The 26,568-nt window shown below is 39.8% G+C and overlaps 1 protein-coding gene across 12 annotated transcripts in view; it reads right to left on the bottom strand.

Annotated features, from left to right (window-relative positions):
- Positions 1–26,568, bottom strand: part of LOC122870064 (adhesion G protein-coupled receptor L3-like) — a 214,476-nt gene that overhangs the window by 46,627 nt on the left and 141,281 nt on the right. For 10 of the 12 annotated variants that reach the window (XM_044183768.1, XM_044183778.1, XM_044183779.1 and 7 more), the window contains 5 exons: positions 22,160–22,531; positions 17,177–17,280; positions 13,975–14,160; positions 11,922–11,960; positions 2,806–2,989 (listed from right to left, as the gene is read on the bottom strand). In XM_044183768.1, coding sequence (XP_044039703.1) covers positions 2,806–2,989; positions 11,922–11,960; positions 13,975–14,160; positions 17,177–17,280; positions 22,160–22,531 — 885 coding nt within the window. The remainder of the gene's footprint in view (positions 1–2,805; positions 2,990–11,921; positions 11,961–13,974; positions 14,161–17,176; positions 17,281–22,159; positions 22,532–26,568) is intronic. The other 2 variants (XM_044183774.1, XM_044183777.1) reach the window with 1 other exon arrangement.

Genomic DNA, 26,568 nt, shown 5'->3' with positions numbered 1-26,568 from the left:
TTACATGTAATTCAATGTGAGAGATCAATAATTAGCTGCTGCAGTGATTACCAATGTTTAAATGGGCCTCCTTGTCCTCATTTAACTACCCTGCATGGCATGAGGGATTGCAGGAGCCAACTGGCTGAAAAAAATAAGCCGAGCAAACAGAGAGATAAGGGCTAGTAAACATGTCACCGGCACATAATTAACCAGACTATCACTATGCGCTATAAAATCTCACTCGAGTTGAGCAGGCATCGTCTCATTCCCCTCTCCAAACGAGCCCAGAATCTCCTTAATACCCAGATGAATTGTGTGCCAGATACAATAAAATCCTTTTTATTAATTCTACTTACTTCCTTTTAAGTCAGTAGACCTATATTTTTAGGTTGCCATGGCAGCAGGAACTTCGAAAAAAAACCCACTTGTTCAGAAAAGAGGGCGATACAGCATAACATTATTTTTTCTTAATTCCCCTTGCCCCACTAGCCGCCGTCTGCAAAAAAGGTTATTTGATTCAATTTTATTTTGTGCTCTATAAACGGTTCTCAGTGTAAACTGCAGATTGAATCAATTCTACTTTTCAACAACTGACGTATCCAGCTTTGAAAAGCACCACGAGGAAAAATGCTGATGACAGAAGTTCCATTATCTGTGCTCACTTGGTATTTATACACTGAATAATGAGCACTGATCCCTGATCTGCGCGACTAGTGTTTAATTCCGGCTAAAAATTGACATGAATATAAACATAATAATTTGAGATAATTGTCAATTTACAGCTGACTGTCATCAGCCATAAGCAGCCCTGCCAAACTTAACCTCCCGCAAGGGAGAAAGCATTAATCCAGTGACCTTCACACTTGTTACACAGCCTCGAGAGCTCTGCTGTCAATATGTGAGCGCCCTGGATCAATAGCAGTACAGTGAACTTTGTAACCCCTGTACAACTGGCAAGACCAGTGAAAGATGACACACTGCAGACACATGAGAGAAACACCATGAGAGAATGTGGTAAAGAACATTCCGCTCTTTAAATTTTGCTTCTAATTTTCTAAATATCATAATTGACAATGCTGGGTCTTCCAGCTGAGCTAATAATTTGTTTCCCAGCAGCTTGAGGAGAAATTAACTTAAATCTGTCCAAGCTGGTTTACTCATGCAGACGAAGACCACCAAATTAAAGTATGCTTGCTGGCATACAATATTCATTTCAACAGAAATCCAGATATCTGAAGTCCCCCTCCAGTCAAAAATGTGTTTTGCTCATTGTTACTTCCTTTGGATGTTTTACCTTGACTGTGCAGATTAATATATCCACTTTATTTATCCGAGTTTTTTCACATTCATCTGCTGAAGAGGTTTCTCTGTGCTCACCTTCAATATGTGTACGTGCAAGATGATTTTGTGGCATCACAACTAGTTTGGAAGCTAATCGTATTCGAGTATGCAACTTACACGTGTGATGTGGAAACTTGAAACCTCCTGCACTTTTTAGTGAAGTACGGGACATCTTGTCTAGTAGTTAAACATTTGATATGAACAATATTTGCATACTTAAATAATCTGGCTCAGTGTTTCAAAAATGTAATTTCAAGAATTTTTAACTAGGTGGGAAAACCAAGTCAGGAACAGCGCTGGGCTGTGAGGCGATTTTGGCGTAGTGGTCACACTCATTATTGCAGAATCACATGATGCACACTGATGCAAAAAGTCATGAGAATCATTAGAAAAGGAGTGGCTATAAAATGGTGAATAAAATTTTACGAGTGTCACATACATAAATGACTCTTTATTAGAATTTGATCTATTCCCTCCAATACAATTTGAAATGTCTATTAGAGCCGTATTTTATATTTTATGCCATGTATGCGTGCGGGGTGTCATGGTACAGCGTACCACTCCTAGTGTCTGTTTGTCCCCTGTTGGTTCTCCCTCTGTGTTTGTCTGTCTGTGTGTGTGTGTGTGTGTGTGTGTGGATGGCGGGGCGCGGCCTCCCAGGAAACTCTGATCAAGAACTGACACACCTGCTACACTCCTGCTGTTACTCACCTGATCTCCATCCACTAATCAACACCTGACAGTATATATACCCGGCTCTTCCATCCAGTCGTCACCAGATCGTCAGTTTACCTACGCGGTATTGAAGCTCGGCCTCTACTTGTACTCAACAAAAGATTATCTCGCTTGTATGTCTTGTGAAACCTTGACTAATCCTCTGATTCCTGTGTCCAGGCTCATCTCACCGACCAACCTGTCTCCAACCAGCACCGGCTCCGCCAGTCACTCGCCAGCCTGCCTAAGCCACCAGTTCTTGCCGTTTCCCTCCATGCACCAAGTGTCTCTTCATGGTTCTGATAATAAACTGAAGCTATCACCTAATCCCTCTCTGTATCAGTCGTGCATTTGGGTCCAGAACCTCCATGAAATCATAACACGGGGTGCCAACAGGAAGTCAGCCGGCTAGGCCGGAGGAAGTCCCTAACACACATTCTTTCACTGGGCCTAAAAAAACCAGCCAAAACACCAAAGCCTAACTTTTAAGGCGTATGTGCCCAGTGAGCAACTTTCATAGGAATGAATGGGGTGCCATCTTGGCACCTGGTAACCAGTTTGCCTTAATACATCCATGGGAAAAAAAAATATAAAAGGCACAACTTCCACATCATTCCAAGAACAGTATTTTTGATATGTCTTAAAACGTGTGGGATCTTTCAAAATGTTCTGCTGTGCAGAACAAGCAAATCTTTGTTTACATACATTTAAAGTACATGACATTTGCATGTGAAGACACACAACAAAAATGTCTTAGCATATACTCACGGATGTTGTCGGTGTTCTCTTGCACAATGTCCGTCTTCAGCAGGTTATCAGCCAGGACGAAGGCCCCTTGCTCCACCGTGTCCAGCAGCATGGTGGCGGCCCTCAGCTGCTCGCCTGTGCTCAGCTCCCTCCAAGCGGCTTGGGCCTGCGGCTGCAGCAAGTTATTGACCGTCTCCACCATGGCCTGGGGAGTCCAAATCATTGATTTAGTGAAAAGAAGCTAAGCTGGCCTGGGACTACTGTTGTTTTGACATGGTGATTTAGTAAACGGAATGATATGAGTGAAGGAAGATCAGAGAGAATTCAGGACTGAAAAACAAAATCGCACAATCCTGTGGGATTGTGCAAGGAAGAACCATGACGCGTTTTTTCCCCCGTTTTTCATTTGATGAAAATACCATAATCATCTTTCTACTGAGCACTTTCATGACCCTATTTCCAATAAATTTACAAGTTATGCTTGGACATGGATCGTCAACTAGTAGCAGCAACACCTGACTCTGTAATGATACTGGATATGTTGTTAGATTCCTTTTGGTACTGTTTCCTTTTATCTACATGAAGAATTAATCATGTAAATGAATCAGAACCAATGCTTACAAGACTAGAGGCCAATTCTTACATGACTTGAGGCTAGAGTCTTTAATTGGTGTGATTAATGTTCTTCCATGCAGACAATCCCAATACACAAAAGCACTACAAAAAACACCACAACATTGAGACATTTCAATGGATGTACAAGGTATTTGCTGGTAGCAACTATCTAGCACATCTTTCTTGCATATTAATAGCAGAGAACAACTATTATGCCTTCTTTAATCTCCCCACAACAACGCTGAAGCGAGTAGGCAAGGAAGAGACAAGAAAATTGTCAAGACAAAATGAAAAATTAAGAGCCATTAAAGATTTAAAAATGCCAATAGCAAGATTTATGAATGGAATACTAATTGGTCAAGCAAGCAATTCATTCCCGGTACCACTGCTCCGAAGAGCAAAATGAGCCTGACTGCCTGTGGGAAAAAAGCTATTTCTAAGCCATTACAGTACAGTAGGTGGTCAAACGCATAATTATTAGAAATTTCCTGCACTGCTAATAATAGCAACATATCCATGCTCCAAGGAGGAAATCATATATCTGATGAAAATTTGCTTCAAATTTTGATACTCTCTTTACACTTCTTCAAAAGCCAGTTTACACACTTATGACATCCTGAAGATGGAAGCTATGATGCATGTTAAAAACAGGGGCTGTCACGCCACAGAACGTCTCTCTGAACTTCGCTTAGATCCCCCTTTTGATCAATGGATTATGAAAGGGAATAAGCGTTTTAGTATGACTCAGAAACAGCATGGGGATAAAGCCAAAGGCGATAAGAGAAATCATGTGCTCTAGTGTATCAAATAAAATCCTGATCAAAAAAAGAAAAAAAAAACTGCCTTTACAGTCACAAAGCATAAGTGTAATGGACCCCCAATTACCTTATAATGTTAAGTTGTATGTTTGTTTCAAATCACTGTGATAGCAAGAGGAGACGAAGGACTGATTGTATTCAATTCACTGGCACTGGATGAGAATTTCAAACAGCACCAGCTGGCTTTTCCTCATTCAAAACATACTCCGCACACATTAAGCTGCCCACACCCAGACACAACCACACACACACACACACACACACACACACACACACACTGCGAAAGACTGACGCAAGAGTGAACACACACCTCTGCACCTGCTAGTATACAGAAACAGAGACAAACTCGCAGGCACATGCACAAACCACAGACCGCGCACAGTAAAACAGCTACACGTACACAGGCAGTCTACCAACTTTGATGTAATTGTTCATTATCTGCAGCCAATCTCCAATCAGACCTTTTGACATTCAGCTAGAGGCAGAGGTTGATTCACTCTCAATTAAGGAGCTCTTTTTTTTCAGGCACTGACATTTCTTTTTCCTTTGTTCACCACTGCAAGATTTTTTTCCCAGTACTTCTTAAAACACTGAAATAATGGTTCTTCAGAGGAGGATTGATGGACCTGCATAGGAGGCTGTCTCGCGTTTTCGCATGCAGAAGAGACGTACAAAAAAGAACAAGGTGGAGGAATAGCCCACCCCAAAGCCCGAGGGATGGGTCAGAAACTTGATGAGGAGGGAATATACAATGGATAATTGATAAACAAGAGCGAATAAAACAACCAAGGGCAGGGTACACAATTTGTATCAAAAATTAATATTAGAATGAAGATCAGCTTTTTTACTGGCCCCTCACGGCCGAAATACATGGGGCACAGACCTGATGCGTCACGTAGGCGGGGCGGAGCGGGGTCTTTTACCTGCTATACAGACTTGTGCATATTGAGTTTTTCCAAGTGATAATGCAGTTGGTTATGCATGGTTTGGAAGCGTAGGCTATATTAAGTGGTACTGAATTAACTGGATCGTTTTAACTACAGGATACACATTGATTTGATTGATTTATTTTAATGTGAAATGCTCCGTAGGTGCCCCATGTATTTCAGCTGTCAAACATTCATAAAATGGTACAAAGAAAGACAATGAAGCTGACATTCACTCACAGTGCATTATTTGGACATGCAATAGATCAAATCAGTGATGCAAATTATTCATTACTGTTATTAATATGCGTACAGCATGCTTAATAACTTTAAAAGGTCATACTGATTGAATAATGCATTTCTGTGTTATTACCTTGTGTCCCTGAGTGTTTTGTTCAGCTATCTATGTCTTTGGGGTTTTACATTCTACAAATTAAAGGGTGAGAATCTTCAAATCGTCAAATTTTGAATAGTGATATTTTAGGAAGATAGATGAGAAAATTTATACCATTTTAATGTCTGTACGACAAATATGCTACAGCCAGCAGCTGGTTAGCTTAGTTTAGCATAGTTTTTCATAGCACAGATTAAACAAACAATGTAGAACGTGTTGATTAGTGAGCTTTAAAGGTGTTTTATATGCTGGTAGGCATATTTTGTTTGTGGAAAAGACTAACTGATGGCTAACTGATTTCCCCCTGTTTCTAGTTTTTATGCTAAGGTAAGCTAACTAGCTGCTGGTGTTAGCTTAATTTTTAGTGGTATCGATCTTCTCATCTGACTCTTAGCAATAAAACAAATAAGTGTATTTTCCAAAATGTTGAATTATTTCTTTAAGGACACTTTTCAAGCTATAAAAAACTTGTTTTGTTGTTTCAAACAATCCAGTTTTGAAACAGTTCTATGAGCCAATCCATTGGCAAATTCTCACAAAACAAGAAGAAGCATAATCCGTTAATTTATCTAAAAACATGAAATTCATCCAAGTTTTGAATGCACAGTGACTACATGGTGAATTGTTTTAGGCCAATACCAATATATATATATATATATATATATATATATATATATATATATATATTAAATCTAAGTAGTTTTAAAATCCCAGCTATGGCTCTGACGCCAAATACATGTCAAATTTGCATGTTTACATGTTTTTATATCAAAGCCACCTCTTCCTCTTAAGTGTCAAAATATTTTTGCTGACAGATTTTGCACCCAGGGGCATATGTAATATGTCTATCCAATAAAATGCCATCATAGATGTCATAGATGAATTGATCCAGCCAACCCCTCCTACCAAATAAAACCTGTAGGTATATTTGCGTCTCTAAACTTATAAGCAGTTTGAACATGTGTCAAAGGCGTATATTTGGGCAACAACATTGCCAAAATCACTGGTGCTGTCAAAGGAAGCATAGCCTGTCATTGAAGAGAAAAACACATCACTCCTCTCTCTCTTCCTTGTCCATGTAGAAAGTGACAAAAATAAACTATAAAAACTGCCAAGTCCAGTTTGCAGTTCACATCCTGCCTATGCTTGAACTCTTCAATGGAAGCCCATGTTAAATCCTTCCCTAACCCACAATTTAATGGAAAAAAGACATCAAACTTCAGAAAAAAAGGTCTCAAAGCCATTTTATGGGACCTTAAAGGTTAATGGATGGGTTTAGTTTAATCCAAGTGGCAACATACACATTCAAAAAGACCTTTTATGTAATACGGGAAATACACTCACATTCACTTTCTTGCTGAGAGACAGATGAAAAGATTGATACCACTCTCATGTCTATATGGTAAACATGAAGCTACAGCCAGCAGCTGGTTAACTTTGCTTAGCTTAAAGACTGGAAACACAGGGAAACAACTAGCCCGGCTCTGTGCAAAGTTAACAAAATATGTCTACCAGTACCTGTTTGTTTAATCCGTACAAACAACGGTTTATTGGCCAGACGCAGTGACTTCTTGGAGTCATGACGTCATTATGAGGTTGCCAGGCAACCAATTAATCAAACAATTCATTTAAGCTAAGATGGTAAAGATAAGTTCATGGATAACTGGTGGGTTAAGGTCATGGATGGGGGGTTGGAAATGGTTAAATAATAACTTTAGCTAAAAATGACATCTTTTAAAGTTTAATAATTTATTTAGATGGCTAATATATTAACACCAACCAGACCTCCATGCCTTTTCTTGCCATGATGCTATTTCAATGCCAGAACCCTGCTGGTTTGTATTTGTGTTTCCTCCATGTAATCTGTCCCCATATGGGGAATCTTGTTTCTTTCCTCTTTCATGCACAGAGCAGGATAACTGCATTTTGAAAACGCTGGGCATGTCATTCTACAAAATTTCATGAGTTGAATCGTAGAGATGTGATGGTGGCTTGCTGCTATTTTGCTGCTATTAGCACACTGCCACACCATCTGTCAAATGTAGCAGCTCGCTCTGCTGCTGCAAACTCCCAACCGTTTTTTTAAGCTACTTTATTTTCCTGCGCTGAAAGAATAAGCCAGTTGTAAAAAACTATATTCTAGTTCCTAATACGTGAGGAAATGCTAATAATTAACTGCTGGAATGTTCCACTTGGAACAAGGATGATGACTGGGTGTGAAAAGCAGCAGTGCATGGGCCATTTATACCAATGCAGAAGGAAGGAAGGGAGAGGTGGACATTAGCTTGCGCTTGGCAGGAGTCCAAGCCAACCCGTAGTGTATGTGCTTCTATCTGTGTGCTGATTGATGGAATGAACTCTGGGGCCGGGAAATTGATTCTGGCTGAGGCTGATCTCTCTCTCTTCCCTTTCTGGCTTGCTTGCTGGTCTGCTTTCTGGGTGCACTCTGCTCTTATCCCCTCATTTCTCCTCACTCCTCCCTTCCTGTTCGCCAGTTGGTTCCTCTCACTTGTTTTCTCTCACTGATGTTGAAGGCTGATCACAAAATGGGGGCGCACACAAACAAGGTGGGATGTCTTGTTCTCTCTGTCCTCTTCTATCTGACTAGATGTCTCTTGGCACAGGTGATGCTGTTGCATCATTTCTGTATTTCATTCACTGTGTTTAATTTTACCTGCTAGCCAAATCATCTGTCTTCTTTGAGAATCTCTGCAACCTTCTTGTTTAATATTTCATGAAACATTTCCTCTGTAGTAAGCGGGTGTATGAGAGTTACTGAGGGATTACCTTTGTGCTTTTTTACTATTGCACAATTCCCAAATAGCGGCCCTTTATTTACAACAGAGAGAGGTAGACTTTCATTTGACATAGACTTATATTAGACACATGCCTTTATTTCTAAGTTTCCCTGTTTCGTTAGTATATTTTATTGTATTTTAGAAAGAAGCCCTCCTGCTGCTTTGTTATTTGCTGTTAATGCTGTTTGCTGTTGAAGCAAAACTTCATCAAAGTTCAGTGTTTATTCCACAAGTCCATCAGTACCACAGACTAGTGTTTTACTCAACACTTGGCTGCTCTGAGTTTCTCTTTTCTCTTTTCTTATTATTTCCAGTCACTACCATTTACTTCTTTTTCCGTTCACTCACTATGAAACTTAATATTTCCTGCACAGATGTTTCGCATTAAAAGCCTTCCAGTGCCAAAGGGCATAATCTCTCTAGTTTCTGGTAGGCTTATAATTTGAAACATCGTTTTATTTCGGAATGGAGTTTATGACATATTTTAATTTTGATGAACTTGCACCGAAGCTCACACTGGTCTGCACCTGGCTCATGTGTGCGCTTTTAATTTGACAAATGTGCAGGAAGTGCAGAGTTTCATTGACGAAACTTAACATTGCCTTCCCGAAAACAACATTCCCGAACAAGGAGCCTCCTTCCGTTTCTCCTGCTCTGAGGTCATCCTGCGTTGTGACGCTCCCCCTAGTCATCTTAGCATGCAAAGGTGTCATTTTAATGAGGGGTTAGAGCTCAGTATCATCCCTGTATCCTGCAGGTTCACAAGATATTATTTTGATCTTTTATGTGTTGAAATAGCGGTTTTCATGGCATGATTTACTGTAAATCCCACATCTTCAACTTGCTTTAAAACAAAATACTGTAAATGCCAGAGGAAGAAGCCATTCGAAGCTAGAGTGTTTGACTTTAGCTTTGGTACAACATGGATGGACATAATCACAGTAATTGTACGACCATAATGTCACTGCCTATAAACAAGCTGCCATTAATATGACCAAAAGGCACAGGAGGCCGGCCGCTATTTCTATCATGTTTGTTCTAAATCAAAGGGCACAACAGAGAAACATTCCTGCAGGGGAAATGCAGAACATAGGGAGTTGATCATTATACGCTTTATAGCTTTATCAAGGCCAAATCCTGTTCGGTGGGATTAAAGTAGCTATGACGTGGCCGAGATCACTGTTTATGAACAACCAAGACAGTTTCAGAAGTAGACATAATTAATGATTGTTTCATCTGCACAGGATCAGCAGAGGCAGAGAGATTGATACAGGTTGAACTAACAGCAACTGAAGCTCTTTTTATTGAGATTCCCTGCTGATCCAAACGAGATGAAGACCTCAGTACAAGGTGATTTCAAGTGTCATCTTCCAGTTTACCACTTAAACAAGATAAAAACCCTCAGTCAAGATGAGAAGCACTGCTCATCTCGTTTACACATCAACCTCAAGCCTGTACTTTATTTTGGATTATGTCCTTCACCACAACCACACCTGCACTCACACAATCTGCCTTTTCCCTACTGTCGAAGTCTGTTTTCAGCACCGTGTGTGGGCTCTGAGCAGAGGGACAGCACAGGCAGGTGTACCTCTCATTTGTTTTGTATTCCTCTGCTAATCCCACTTATGTCAACCACCAGGGCCCTGTTGGAGAAAACATTGCCAAATTTCCCTAATCAATGAAAGTCCCTCAAAGGCTGGCAGCACGTGCAGTCAATGCCTGTGCTTACCTAAGGCCACAGATGTTTCTCCATTATTCCGGTTCGTCAAGTGAAAGCTCTTCACTGTTGTTTGAATTTGTCAACCCAGCGAGGGAACGGAACAGAGGAGGTGCACAGTTGAGCAGTGTGTACAGTCATGTATGGTAGTGTACAATACATCCTCAAAGTATTTACTGCACTGCGGAAACATGAACTCAGATTCAGGCACAAAGTCATGCAGATGCATCTAAATAGGAAAACAGTATAGATTTGTACATCATTCTTCTTTTGTTTTTGACCCCATTTTAGCCATGCTAGTGGCGTGGCTCTAGAAATGGCAATATCGGCGTGTCAGTCCACCACTTGGTCCAGATTGAAACATCTTAACAACTACTGGATTGCCATGAAATTTTGTGCAGACACATGGTAGGATTTTTAGTTTTTCGTAAAATTAAAAAATAACTGAAACAGGAGTAAATAGTGCATTCGTTGGGGACTATTTTCAGCTGCGGATTAATACATACTTGGTGCGCCGGTGAGTATTTACAGAACAAGGATGGTGCATGACTCAAAAGAAACTACAGTGCCCATGTTCGTTGTAATGAGGTAACATGTCAGCCAATGCAACGGTGTGGTTTCACGACATGTTTTTCATTCTTCTGGTCAACAATGGAGGTCTGTGGCACAAAAGAATGAGCTATTTCAGGCTTTGGCTGCGCAGACAATTGCTGGTTTTGGTTGATTGTTGGTCTTTATATGGCATCAATAAAGTATTTCTGATTCTGATTTGTTGACAATACAAAAAATATAGCATACCACCAGCCTTTTCTTTCAAACTTTTTTTTAAGCATCTCACACCCACAAACCCATCTGCACATGTGAGCACGTTCAACCGTATACAAACATACATTCCACATACAATCTCATGACTTTCTATAAAGAGAGCTAAGTGTCTTCTGATATGCTACAGAGGAATTTAGGCAAAATACATGTTGCTTAACATGAGTGCTCCAGAGCACACATATAAAACAACATTAGGCTCTAATGTGCAGCTTTATTGGAGCTATCTATATGGCAGACAGGGATGTCAAATTCTTCCATAGTTCTCTTGTCAAGGTAGAAATTATTCTGGTGACAGTTAAAATTTCACCCCAGAGTTAACAAAGTCACTCAGTAGCCCAAGAAATAGCTGAGTGAAGCTATAGAGACCCCCCCCTCCCAAATTGGTATACATATGCATTATGCATCAGGGAGAATCATAACATGCCATGACTTTGGCTGACTTAGTAGTTAGAAGTTGACTTGCTGGTATAATGAGGTCACTTCTTTTGGCTCTTAAGCATTTGCTGAGAAATGTAGGAGTGTGTTACATGCCTGAGAGCTTTATTTTTGACTGATGCTATCCACTTATGTGGGTTATTTCACTGGAAAGCAGTGCTGATAGTTTTGGGGCTTTTTAAAAAATGATTGAGACGCCTGGGAAATCTACAATGGATATATGGCATTTGAAAATATAGACATTCTCAGCGTCATGCTCAGGCCGAACATATTGGAGGAGAATATCACGACATATGCATGCAGGGGAAAATTATGACATATGTTTCAAACATTTAGGTATGAGGCACTGATGGTATTTACTTGGATATAATGTAAATGATATGATACTACTGAAATTTGACCCTTTGATTTAACATCAACATTACCAGGAATACAGTACATGGTATACACATAAACTGACTTTGATACTGTGGTTTTGTGTTTCAATTCTTTGCTAGCTCTTTCCACTTCAAAAGGTCAAACTTCAAATGATGTGGTAAAAATGAAAATGACAGCAAAGTTGCCATAATGAGGGAATGCAGAGTAGGTATGAAAATTTGCTCCAAATACCTGCACATAAAACCGGCAAGAGCGCTCTCTTTTCTGTAGCTGCAACCGAGAGAAAATGCAAAGGGTCAACAACTCAAACAGTCCCACTTGAAACACATTTCTGCTTACAGATTTGAGAGCAGTGAGGAAACCTCCCCCCAATCTTATTCTTGCAACGCTCACTTTACATAAATTGTGTGAAAACCAGTATATACATTAATTATACATTACTTTGGAAAAACAGTAGAGACTCTTGTGTTAATTAGCACTAAAATGAGACATCCAAGACATGTGGGAATACCCCTATGACACTCTTAAATGTGATTTTAAGGTTATCATTTTGTTTAATTTTTATTCTTTACTTGAGAAATTCTCATGAGAACTCAGGAGAGTTATTTATCCTTTGAACCTCTGCCACCATTGAAGAAGAGCTAGTGCTAACAACAATTTAGCATAGCTGCAAAATTACAGGAAGCCCAGGCTCAAAGAAATGCTGTTAGCGCTGCATGGAGAGTGAATAATTTTAATTGAGTTCTGATACAAGCAGGGTAGCCAACAGGGTAGCTACTGTGTGGCTTAACATCTAGGTTCTAGTACCATGCTAAATCCCATGCAGATTAGCTCCAAAGAGTACCATCTCCCCATAAAGGAGCCTCTTGCTCTACATCACAGCCCACTCTTCTGGAAACGGTCCCGTCAGTACTGTTAGCCAACTACCCTTTGATCATGAAAACGACACTTTATCTCACCGTTTGCCAACTCAATCCTTTCATTGTCTGCTGGCAGACGGCATTGTGCTTCGCTATCAAAAAAAATATATCTTTAATTCGCTTAGCTCTTTGCAGATTGTGTCAAAATGATTGAACTTGGGAGGTAAACATCAGCCACTGTCAGAGCAGAGAGGAAGAGTTCTGTGGGCTCCGGTGTTTCCTTGGGGAGAGCTCTCATTAGCAAAGGAAGTCTAACACAAAAGAAAGCTGTAGGAGATTTTTCTCTATACATGCACCATACTGCCAGAATGGAGTGTATATCAGAGGACAGAGAATTATAAGTCATAGGTAAGTCCCTGACCTCTTTTAAAAAGCTTTTTTCATTTCCCTCAACCCAACCTCGACCAAATCTCGACCACAGCAGCAGCCCCTACCTTGAATGTTGTGTTTTATGAGAAACCTTTCTTTTTCAAGGAGGTATTATAAACTCTAGATACTACTCAATGTGAATTTACTCATCACGTTGCCTTCTGAGGCCTTTTGGCCATCTTTACTGCCTCCCCTCTCCATTGGAGAAAACTGGCACTAAAATCTCAATGGGGACATCTGTGTCTGTTGCGGCAATGAAATAAAAAACGTCCCGAAAAAGCTATCCGAGAACAGGTGTTCGTGTTCCTTTACAAGTGAAGCCGCTCCAGCAAATTAACGACTGACATTTTGAATTTCACTGATGTTTGCTTTTCTGTTGGCTGCTCAGCAGACAGAAAGTATTATTTTAGCTCGCTTTGCCTGAGTGCCCCTTACTGTGCTCTGCTGTGAATTGGGGAATAAATGTATTAGCTTCAGGTTCAGCAAAAAATGAAAAACTCCCACAGCTAAGATCCAGCCTACTGAAATCTTACCCTGTCCCATTAGTAAAATCAAGTGGTGCAAATGTAGTGCTTTTGACAAGCATGACACGTGGATAACATCTTTTAAACTACATCAAAGTAAAATTGATAGCATAATACATGATACTAAAGTAAGAGATGCGCCTGAGCTATCCACTGAAATTGAAGGTGTGTTTTAGTATGCACTGGACCCACAGGAAAATGGTGGATATTATTTTATCTGACAGCACAAGGCCAAATAGCAGATCATTAAAAGAATTCCTACTATTCAGCTTTGACTCGATTGAAGTCTTCTGATAGGTAGGCCTCCATTTTGGAAATTCAGAGTCAGAATGAAAATGTTGACCTACAAATTGGCACTATTGAGTAAAATTGTGTGGACAAGCAGGGCAATAGGTAACCATTCCTGCAGGTCATGTTTATTCAGCCTGTTAGATAGTCAGGATATTCTTATAAAACAGTTTCTTTCACTACCTTGTTGAGGCTCCGTGCTGCGCTATCTTTGCCGCCTGGCGTGAGGTTCCTCAGCTGCACGTCGAGGAGATCCACCAGCTGAACCATGGCCTTCACTGTGTAGGTGATGTCACCTGCCTGAAGATTACGCTTAGTTTGTTCCGCCAACTCCCTGGCAATGACTGCAGCTGTCTCTCCAGCTTTTAGCTGTAAAAAAGGACAAAAACACAAAATAGGAGCAAATTCACTTAGAAAAACTCCATTCAAATTGTGACTAAAACATTTAAATATCTGAACTGGCTAAGATTTATTTCTCTACAGCAGAACAAAAATCCAAACAAGCCTCATATCCTTATTTTTTTACTGTGACATGAACTTATTATCCACAACCTACACACTGGAAAACACGGGAAAACATGAAAAATTGCAATATACAAATGTGTAGCTCCTTAAAAAGAATGCTGTTTAGCCTATACATTTTCCCCAACTGCTTACACACAATTAATGTGGCGAGACGGTACTCAACTGAGTGTACACTGGGGAAGCAAAAATGAAATCAACTATTGAGGGAATTTCCCTAGATAGCTTTACACCTTTATGAAACTAATGGGGAGCACTGTTTCTGATGTTCCAAAGCATATGTGATTTTTGTGGAAATAAGAAACATATCAATCATATCAACATATCTTCCAAGGCCACTGTGGTGAAGTTGACTCTGGATGCTATCAGAGTTTAACTGAGATAATGCTATGTTTGCCAGTCACATCCATTAGTCCAAATTCTAAAAGCTTTTTCTCTTGTAATGTTAAATGTGAACATGTACTGTTTGAAAATCTGAACAAGTATGTGAGATACGAAGTCAAGAAGGGTGTCTTCCACAAGGATCATAAACAGGTGAGGGTGCTGACTGTTTGCCCGGATCCTGTTAGCCTTAGTCTGTTAGCATGATGTATGTAGACATCAAGGTAAGACCATTTACATTGTTCTCATTATAAAATGAGTCAGCTGGAAAAATGTAAAAGTCAGCTGGAGACAGCATTTTCAGCTAACAGTCAGCTTAATTAGCTTGCTAGCTATAGCGGAGAAAATCTGCCGGCAACATTTATAATTTCAGCCGACAAAATCAGCAGCTGCCAGCTAAAAATGCGACACCTGTTTTTCTATATATGTGTCTGAAATTAAAAGGACCTATTGTTTAAAAAATTACTTAGAATTTTTAGTGGTAAATCATCATTATAATCTGCATACGTACAGCTGAGAGAACAGAAAAAAAGCTGTAGAACAGTAACTAAGGGGAGTGGAGCATAGTGAATGGTCAATTGTTTGAATTGAGCTATGGAGGCATCTGTTTATTGGCTAATGAGACTCACCAAAAACCCTGAACGGTTTGCTCACAAACTTGTACTTTGTACTTTGCACAGTTCTTTATTCTGGTTTTCAACTTACAGTGTACATCACAACTGATTAGACTGCACCAAAACTTTTTTACATGTTGCATACAGTGGGTCTCAGTTTTTATGAACAGTAGATAAGTTAAATGTGCAGTCAACTTGACTTAATGCAGAACACCCTTCTGGTCTGATGTTGTAGTTCAAAGGTCAGTTACCTTCAAAGTTTTAACTAATAGACTAGGTGGAGTAAGAAGAGCCTCAAAACCGCAGGGACACCCACTAAAACAAGCCCATCCTGATTTACTCTAGCATCACCCGCTATCATCGCCTGTGAGTTTATTAGTGAAGCCAATTATGCAGCTTAAATTGGTCTTCACAAAGGTGTATGCAGGGGAAGGTGTCTTTGGAAGATGTTTTCCTCTTTTCCCTTCTTGCTCTTGTCTCTTAATGAGGGGAGCTGAGGATGCTGGGTAAAAAAAAACGCTTCTCTCTTTCTGCTTATCTCATGTCATTTCTTTCTCTTCTTATTCTCTACATCTTCCTTTCCCATTTTGTCTATCGAACCATCTGGTAATGAGCAGTGCCACATACAGGACAATGACTCTAGATACAAAATAACGAAGTGCCAGATGGGCATTCCATATCTCTGACACGTTGATCTTCATTAAAGTCTTCCTGTCTCCACAGCGACAGGCACACTGCTGAAGTGTGATTTGCTTAAAAAAATAAAATAAAAAATTAATAACACTTGTTAAAAACACATGCATTACTTGATTGTCACATCTTTCTGTAGTTTTTTAAAAGGCAATATTCTACATCAGAGTCACACTGTTACTGTTGAATCCATGCAACAACAACAACAAAAACAGCCTCTATAGCAAGTTCAGAAATAACTTTGCTTTAGTTAATTTCTCCAGACAGCAGCCTGTAGTGAAGCTTTACTGCACCGCTCAAATGGCACTGCACAGAACTGCACCTGATAATTTCGCTCCCTTCTATTTTGTTCCCCAACAGCCATTCTCCATCCATATCTGCAAACTGCCGTTTGTTTAATGGGCCGAGCTTTCTGCTGTTGAGTAGATCACGAGTGTTATAACATGCACGCCTCAGGCTCCTATGAGTTTAAGGGAGAACATTTTCAACATTGCCTGCAATTCATAACCTGGAACCCTGATCCTCACTTGCAGTAACCTTTTCCTCTTTTGATTTGATTCTGTTACAGATTTAAACATAGGAAGCTTTATATGGGGCTTTGCATAATAACTTGCCCGTAGAGGAGGAGATGCAAATCGTTAGTGCTTGAGAAATATGGAATGCAACTAACTGCTGTTACTCACAGCAGTCCATTAGACTATGGCACTGTGGTATTGGTTTTCACTCCGCCCCCATCCAACCACCCATGCCAAACACACACACACACACACACACACAAGCATAACCTTTCTATTGAGTAAACCTTCTGACTAATCCATTATATTAATTGACCAGTTAAGAAGAGACAAAGAACAAAAGAGAAAACACAAAAACTAAAGCCCTCTGAGTAAAAGCGATATATACTGTATACCCTTGATTTGCATTGTGAGCTGTGACAAATGTAACTTAGAAAGGCACAGTACTGTCAAAAACCCCCTAACAAATTTACACTTCAAAATTACATATAAAGTCAGTGCCAAATCCTTCAGGCCACTTTATGCTTTTTTTCTATGGTTGCATTCTAAAGAAAAATGTGTGATAATTCCTGATCAGAAAAAGTACAAAAACAAACAACAAACTAACTGTGGCGTTACTTTAAGTAGCACATTTTCCGCTTATTATGTCGTGCAGCTTGGTACCTTCTGGCTGATGAGGTTGACCCAGGGGGAGGTACAGTTGCTAAAGTCGGGTCCCTGGGGGTCCCAGAATCCCTCTGGACCCACGCACATGTATAAGGCCACACCTAGAGAGAGAAGAAAGACAGTGGCTTAGTGAGACCAATGCCATGAAATGTATTAGATCAAGAGACACATCCATGTCAGGAAAGGAAGAACAGCTACAGTGACAAATGTTTTGTCAAAGTGTGTATGTGTGTGTTTCTGAAAGATATCTTGGGAGACAATCAAGCTTACCTACATGTTCTCATTCTTCTTACTCCTTATTCCCCATTATAGAGTGATGGACTACACAATGCCTTCAGTCTTGTCAACAAATGCCCAATTCTTCTGTATGTCAAGAACTTTTCTTATTTGCAAAACTTGTCCAAATAAAACTGCAACATCCCAAAAAACACAATTCTTAAGTGATTAAATTAATGGATGTAGGAAAATGTAATTGGATGGTTTTATCTTAAAGTGACTAAAATGAAGTTGCTTCAGTTGAGGCCAGCCGAGCTTGCCCAGACAGCGTCTATATTTAATCATTAAAAGTCAGACAGTGTCTGCATGTGTGTGGCAGTTCACTTTCTGCATGAGAAAGAAAATGCACCAAAATAGGTGCCAATTAAGTCTGCCATAGCTGAATTCATCACGAAAGGTCAATTAAGCTGGTTTGAGAAAACTGTCTCTGCTGACAGAGATGTAGTTTGGGGAGTGAATATGTTACAGTGTTCCATCTGGGCTTTAGTAGAAATATACCCCTTGATATTGAGTAAAATTAAACAGTCTGACCCTCTACCTACCATTAACCTTATTAATCGTAATTATAAATTAAATACATTTAAATACAATTTTCAGTATAAATGAACGGTTTTTGTGGGCATCTGTTATTGTGCAATGAATCCAATGGATGCAATGTATTCAAAAACAAAGAGTGTCTTTGACTTGTTCTTCCACGTACCTCAAATAACTTGTGTCTATATTTTCAGAGCTGACATCAGCAAGGCTGCATGCTGACATTAAATTGCCCTTGCTTGTACTTAGAGGAAGAGTGTGTTGGAGGGCGAGACGGCCAGCATTAACAGATATAAATTTTGATTGACATATAATTTCCTTCCCCAGTCCACCTTGGACAGTCTTATGTTTGATGGGTTTATAAGATAAGGGACTCTGCATTTCCTATATTGAGAGGCAGCAGAAGGAGCATGAAAGAGGGGAGTAAGAGAGGGATGTAGGGGGAGACAGAATGACAGCGAGCGAAGTGAGGTAGATGGAAGGGGAGCTCGAGGAACTTTCAAAGAGTGACAGAGGAAGCTCATACAGTCGTGTTCTGCTTGGCAGTGTCGTCTGAAGAGCAATGGCTTTGAAGAGTGTGCCGAGGGGAGGTGGGGTATGTGTTCGTCTTATCTTGCCATATGACTGCTGTTAGTGAGGTCTCGACGGGTGCTGGTGTTGCCCATTAATGAAACCTGTATGTATGTGTGTGTGTGTGTGTGTGTCTGAGTCTGTGTGCTGATTGAAGAAATTAAATTTGTGTTTTTTAGGCTTCGAGCCAGATTTGAGGGTATGATGTCACTCCCCAATCTAGGGTGACTTGCTCTATAAAATAATATTGGGAGGTTTCAGAAAATTCAAAACAAAGGCACATTTTGCAATAATTTTAACATAGCTCATTTGCATTACCTTTTCTTTTGGGGTTGTAATAATGTATTACCACCACTGAAATGATTTATTTATGCATCAATACTGTCTGACAGCAGAAACCCAAGGTTCATCAAAGTTTCTAGGTTATCTTACCTCGGTAAAATTTAAGCTTTTATTCCTCCATCGCTATTCATCTCCTAATATTAAAAAATGCAGGATGATCTTCAACCTTATAACAGCAGAGCCTTTACTTAAAAAAGTCTATGCTCAGTGGCCAGGTCTCATTACAATATGAACTGCTGCTAGATTAGCACTCAGATATTTTTACTTTCTGAGGTAAAGCTTTTATATCTAAAGCAGCAACATCGATTTTATCTTAATGGACACTTGACTTCATTCTCTTAGTATTGATACAAAGACAGAGCTGGAACAACATATGCAGAAACAAATGGTCTGATGCCTGATAAACAAAGCTCAACAGCCCTTTCAAAATACCTAACACAAATTTGTTTGGCCACTAATTAATTACACCAATGGTGTCCTGAGAGACAGGAATTAAATATGGGTGTGTGGTGTACTAGTTACTAGTTTCCATACAGATGCAATGCTAAGCTATCTTTAGGCTTGCAACAGTGAGTCAGGAATAAAGAGTGAGGAGGGAGGACAGGAAGCGAGAGAACGAATGCTGCAGGGGGAGTGTAAACATAAACAAAACACACACCAGCGACCAACATCAAGGCGAAGAGCCTCACAGTAGACCGTGTCTCCTAACGAGAGTATTGACGTCCTCACATAGTGAAGGAATAAAGACACAACATATATATTTCGCTAGCAGAGTCATTTTTCAACAGAGGAATGTTTTGGAAGATTAATCAGGTTAACTGCATGTGACTATTTGGAATGATGTGTAAAGTCATACATTGTTATACTCTATGGGCGTCCCATGTACTGTAAAGTAGTAGACCAACCCACAAATGAAACATAAACAAAAATAGTAGTGGACAAATGAATGAAGTATATAATTGTAGGTATGTAGTGAGATCTCCAGTGACAAGTTTAAGGGAATATACTGCTTTAATAAAGGTGCTATTGATAACATTGATAAGATCCAGCCACTAAATGACGCACTCCCCTTCCCCCTTCCATTCCATTCTAGTTGTTGCCAGTTCGTTGCACAACCTACATATTTCATGGTCGAGTGGAGTGAGACTCAGACTCAGTCAGGTCAAGTGATGAATCTTTCATGATAGAGTAATGAATTCATTTTGCAAAATATAGCTATAAATTAGCTATAGATTTAGGTTACTTTGTGCGGTGGTGTTTCATGTAACGTTATCTTCGGTAATCTTAGGATATGGCTTTTTTTCTCATCATTTAATAATTATAGGGGCCCTATGTTGCCACACAGCAACAATAGCTACAGGGAGAAAGGACGACTGTATGATCATGTCACTATTTTCAGATTTTTATATTAACATGAGTACCATAGCTGTTGAGCTCAATGCAGCTGGCTACATGGCTAGCTAGCCACAAGTACCTCATCAAAGTGTCTCTAATAGGGCTAACGTTAGACTGCTATATGAGATAACACCCTCAAAAACAGTCACGTTTTGGGTCTAAACACTATAATGAGCAGATTTACAGTAGTTCTGAACTTTAATTTACCTTCGACATGACACATTGGTAATATATTGGGATCCCATGTCTACTCCGTTCTTAAAGAGGACTGACTTTTCATAAGTGGACCAATCAATCATCTTGCCCTGCATAAACTTGTACTGGCCCGGGGGCCATCGGTTATGTCAGACCCTGGCCCACTTCTAAATCCCCTCTGATACGCATCTTCGTTATAACGTTATAACGAAGAAAAACTATAACATTAGGTAACTGGACACAACCGTCACTAATGCTAACGTAGCTCCTCAGGGATTGAGGCTGTTATATTTTTAATTTTGACAATCTAACCAGTGACAACACATTAGTTGAGGTTTTAAGGACTATGACTGTCAGTGGTTTCTATTTGTTTAAATATGCAGAACTATAATTTTATGGGTTATTGTTGTTCAGACGATTAAGCTAAGACAGCTAATATGTGCTAACGTCAGTGTCCATTTTTTCACACTAACTGGCAACTATACCACGTGATACCAAAGGTTGTTATACTATTGGCTCACAAGCCTTGTTAGAAGGAGACATCTCACATAGATAGAAACAAAACATTCATTTTGGACCTGTCAAATTTTTTAAAATGATTTATTCACAATCATAAGTTGTTGTTTTTTTTAGGAAAAGTGATACTTTTATTCCACACCTTTCTAAAAGCTCTGTGGATGTTTTTCTTCTAATATTCGTCTACATAAAAATGTTATCAATTAAAAAATCGCTACTACTACTAACTTATTTTCGTAGCTTTGGCCAAATTAATAGTTGAGATCTGGCGCTACAATGTCAACGACAAAACCATTGACACCTTTAACAACAATTACCAAAGTGCAGTGGGGAAAGGAACATCTGCAGTCAGATGATCAGACAGGTTTCAAACAAGCCATCAGTTTAGCCAGATTATCTAAAGTTCAAGTTCAATCAGGAAGTTTGAGAATAAACTGTCATGGATGTTTACAATGGACAGCTTGGGTAAAAATTTAATGGTTAGCCTTTAGGTCGCTGAGTTTCTGAGGGCATTGTTCACAAGAGACGGACATATGGATGGGTGCAGTTTTAGCAGGGATGTGGTCGTTGTACTGTTGTGTTGAATAAGGAACTGATTGTGAAGGCGAAACTCTCAATTTACCAGTGGATCTATGTTCCAATCCTCACTAATGGTCATTAGCTTTGGGGAGTGACCAAAAGAATGAGAACCTGGATTTAGAGGGCGAAAACGAGTTTCTTTCGTAGGACAACCAGGCACACCCTTAGATAATCCAAAGGATAGATCCAGAGCACACTGGAGAGCTTTATATTCTATCTAGCGTGAAAATGCCTTGAGATGCCCCAAGTACAGGTGCAAGGTGTGGCTTGAGAGAAGAATGTCAGGGCTACCTTACTAAGCCTGCTGCCACCATGCCTTGGACCTACATTAGTTGCCAAAAATTAATTTATAGATGAATGGATGGCCCTCATTTTATCTTCCAAATAAATGTTTCCAAATAAGGGTTTGTTTAAAACTCGATGATCCTCTCACTGCTCATGTTCCTTGCTTCATCAAACTTCTTTTTACCAATGTCTATGTTCCCAAATCTACTCAAACTACAAAAATAAGACAAGTTGTTATGCAACCAGAATTTCCCTTTAAAAATCTGACATTACAAAAATCTACATTACCTATGGTTCCAGGTGGACAGGGCATCTTGGCTACCATGCTCTGCTTGGTCTTGGGCCAGGAGATGTCCATCATCACCAGGGGATTACAGTACTCCACCCTGATGTTGGGAAGCTTGGAGGAAGGCGGTGCCCTGTCATTGTCGACGTCGTTGTAATCGTCTTCTGGGACCAAACCCTCCACCGGCGTCTGGACAGGAGCCACAACTGTGGATGTGGTCCGTGGCCACTGGGCCATTGCAGTTGTTGTGGCAGGCGTCTTGGTAGTGGTAGTCCTAGCTGCTGTGGTTGTTATGGTAACAGTGGTTGGTCGAGTGGTGGTTCTTGTTGTTGTGGTCGTTGTGTCCATATACACCATTATAGAGGAGGAAGTTTCTGGTAAAGGAGAAAGAAGGAACAGAAGTGAACTGACAGATTCTTATAAAAATGCGTTGGAAAGATTGAGGGTAAATGTCTTTCTTTTTTCAGTCACACTTCATTACTGTCTGAGAGTTAAATTTACTGGTGAAAAGTTTGAACATACGGTGGTTCTATTCTTCTCTCCTTTCCATGTGTCAGTTTAAGAGAAGATAGTTAAAAGAGGATCAATTGGAACTGGCAGGTGTGACTTGTATGGGTATGTATGGTGTCTAGTTTGGGACTCCCGCTGGCTAAGCTAACACACACACCACACATCCACACAGCTGTGCAGTTTAAATGTAGTTGTTGACGAGGGCATATCTCTCAATAGCTGGGTGTTGTAGCTACATGCTATTTCTGGGTCACCCGGGACAGGAATACCTATTTCCAGGATGTGAGTCCTCCCTGTGGTTACACTCCAGGAAGTGCTTGCTAATGACGCTGTTTACCTGAGCTGTTGGGGACAAGGGCTATCATAACACCAACACGCACGCAAATCGAGGTGCACCCATACACTGGCTCAGTAATCCTTTTCCTCCCACTCAAATGCATATACACCTCCTTGACTCCCCGTCATCAATCATCCCATCTACTCATCCATTCTGTCCCCTTCATATTCCTTCCTCTGTGTCCCCGATTGGAAAATAGGGGCTACAAATTAATTTAGCTACAGGCCTTTTATGAATGTGTGGACTTGGTTAAGCGACAGAGGGTCAGAGGACACACAGAGAGGTCATCACTTAATAATATATCTTCAGAAAGTGGGAAGTAGGCAGGCTTTTTCTATTAAACTGTGTCCTATGGAATATCTTTATTTAGAAACATTGCTCTGTTACTCATTATACATTTGCATTATTGTTGCTTGAAGATTATTCAGTGTGCTATACTGACATTTCTATATGTCATGATCTTATTACTGTGTGTGGTTTGGAAAAAGGCAGCTTGCTGTAGTTCCCATGAGAGAGCACTTTCTCACAGTCACACACGATCTGGGCCTTTGCAAAAATGCAATTTGGGACAGGCGTTGTTTCAGCCTAATGCAGAGATACAATCAAAATGACAGAAGTGACAAATGGTCCCAATCTTTGTATGAAAGGGGAGCAAAACAAAATTTAATGAGGGTCGATTTTAAGTTGGCAGGTGTAATGGACGTCACACATCCAGAGAGCTTAGATAACAGACATCACTACTGAAATCCAGTTCAGTGAATTTCAATTTGCAATCGGACGATTTCTCTGTACAGTGAATCTGAAAGCAGTGAAATGAGACAGCATAAATTAGTGCCACTGTTTGGGAATCGCAGAAACGCCGGGAGGCTGTAATGACACAAACCAGACCACTATCAGCAGTCAATGCATTCAACGCTTAACAGCATTCAACGACAGCCAAGGTTGATTAAATAGGCTGCGGCCACAGTAAGAGTTCCAGGCTGACAGATTTGTTTTCTCTCGCTAACAAAAGAGTTTGTTGTGTTTTTAAGATCTGCAGGTATCTTGGACACTCCTGTGGAGGCACTCAATCAGTAAAGTGGAACTATAACAAGAATCTTATTGAATTGCAATGTGTACTAAAGGCATGTATAGCCTTTTTTACTCCCAATTACCTGGTAATGCAGGCTGTATAACATCAAAATGTGTCTCACAGACAGAAAAAAAACAAATCAGCAAAGTATACAGCAGTAAATGTTAATTGGAAAACACAAGAGCTTGGAAAAGATGCTATTACACTCTATGCAAACACTTGAATAAGCTAGCACAAATGCATAGTCACATGCCCACACACAAACCCTCATCAACCAACATAAACTGACACTACCACCCATCAACAGGGCTTTAAAAAAAAATCACATGAATGCTCAAATGGGTTTTTAACATTCCCCGCAGCCACCAAGACATCACCATTTACATTCTATAACCACTATTAGACATCATCATTAATCTGCGCCACGGCAGTCCAGTGGATCCTTCGGCTGCAATGATCATGAAAATAGGAGGGTGAAATATTTTCAAGGACACCAGGCTATTTATTTGATTATTTATGAAATAACTTATTTATGCATCTGTATTTGAGGAGAAGTGATGATAACCCCAAATATGTCACACCAACTGGCATCAATTTAAGTATAATTGAAATCAGCCGGAGGTGCTTAAACTGCATATAGTAAAAGAGACCATTAAGAGTACCTCATGGAAATCTGATCATGAAAATTTGCTGCTCATATTGAGGTCAGTAAAGGTCACAGTGCACAGGCTCAGATAAGCTAGTGGCTAAAAAGGTGTGCAGATGGGCCTATTAGGATAAGGGAATTATTGTACTGGTCAGGATGGCTGATACAGGAACGATTCTGACTGTGACAGATTTCTGCTGAGGGAGTTTGTTGATTTAGCAGCCCAAAATGCAGACTCATGTAAGTAAAGTGTACAGAAATATGTGATGCATTAACCAGTTTTATAGGAAGACATGATAATAAATAAGAGACCAGATTATACATTTGGGCAGGGCTATTCAATTACAAATTCAATTGGGCCAGATTTTAAAACCAGGAAATATAGATGGGCCAGACATCTTCAGTAGCCTATTTAAAACCTTTTTTTTGTTTTGTTTTCGGTAATGAAAAATTTTAAACAAGCGCAAATGAATGTAATAAAAAATAGCAGGCGTTTGGAGATGGCGGTAAAATAAACGAATACTTGCCAGTCCAGGCAGGGTTAAACTGATGGTTTTCATTGTCGAATTTACGTTTCAAGGTTGACAGAGGCATATTTTCAGTAAAGCTCTTCCCTACTTGTGACTGTCAATAGCCAGATGTTTTGAAAAGCTACTAAGTGTGGTGGGAACTCACATGAGGAAACGTTGATTTGTGAAAGATATGATTGGCGCTACATCCGTAGACACCCTGCCCGATCTGTACTGCGCATGCGCAACTCTCAACAGAGATGTGAAGGAAGCGAGATGGCTCACTCGTTAGCTACTTCCATACACTACATATGTAGTTTACTTATTTTGTCTTATATCAGATTTATGTATGCTGGACCACTCAGAGGTTGCTTCTGGGCCAGATGTGGCCCGTGGGCCGCCAGTTGAATGGGCCTGCATTAGGCTTTAAAGTATTCCAATCAAAAATATAATTCATTCATGTCATTCATGTTGAGATTATGTAACATTTGAAATACGAAATAGCTAATTCTTCCTCATACAAATGAAAACTTGTATTCATAAGCAATAAAGCGGACTATTGCTCAGTTCAGTTAACTCAGGGGTTTTGTGCTATAATAGAGCTTGACTTGGTCTGTAATACAGCTTTACTTGGTCTGGTATGAATAGTATCAAAAGCTTACGGTGGCTAATATTAGCAAACATATCAAACAGATATTGCTGTGTAGCTGATATTTCTGAGTTAGTTTGTTGAATTTATGACACAAACTAAGAAAGTAAACACACAACGCAACATAAGAGCTAGCAGAATGGGACCACAGGCAACAAACATGTTCCTGGTGAAGGACGGTGCATTTACGTCTTGCATTACATTTGTGACGAAACCATTTAAAAGTTTTCTGTGACATGCTAAAATATGGTATAAAAATAGCATAAGAAGAGAAGAGTCATGTAGTCAGCAAACTGACTCAGTAAAATCTGTCTTTCTAGGTTTGCTAATATAAGCTAACATTAGCCACCATAAGCTACTGGCCATCCCAGACTAAGTCAAGATTTAGTAAGCCCCTGAGTGTACTGCAATGAGCAACGGAACGTTTTATTGCTTAAACTCAACTTTTCATTTGTAAGAGAAAGAACGTGCTGTTTCTTCTTTCAAATGTTATATGGTCTTGCTATGAAGTTCATGATTATCAAGTCAAATATCAAGCTATCATTGTCTCTCAATTTCAACAATGAGATACATTTAGTTTACCAATCCTTTTTAAATACTAATAATAAAAGTTATCATATCACCTTCTTTAATGCTGGAGGTTATATGACAGTACAGAGAGAAATATGGCTTGAGGAAATCGCCATCA

This window comes from Siniperca chuatsi, linkage group LG22, assembly GCF_020085105.1.
Source record: "Siniperca chuatsi isolate FFG_IHB_CAS linkage group LG22, ASM2008510v1, whole genome shotgun sequence".
Taxonomy (NCBI): Eukaryota; Metazoa; Chordata; class Actinopteri; order Centrarchiformes; family Sinipercidae; genus Siniperca; species Siniperca chuatsi.
The sequence above is the reverse complement of the archived record's forward strand: the minus strand, read 5'-3'. Positions and strand labels throughout refer to the sequence as shown.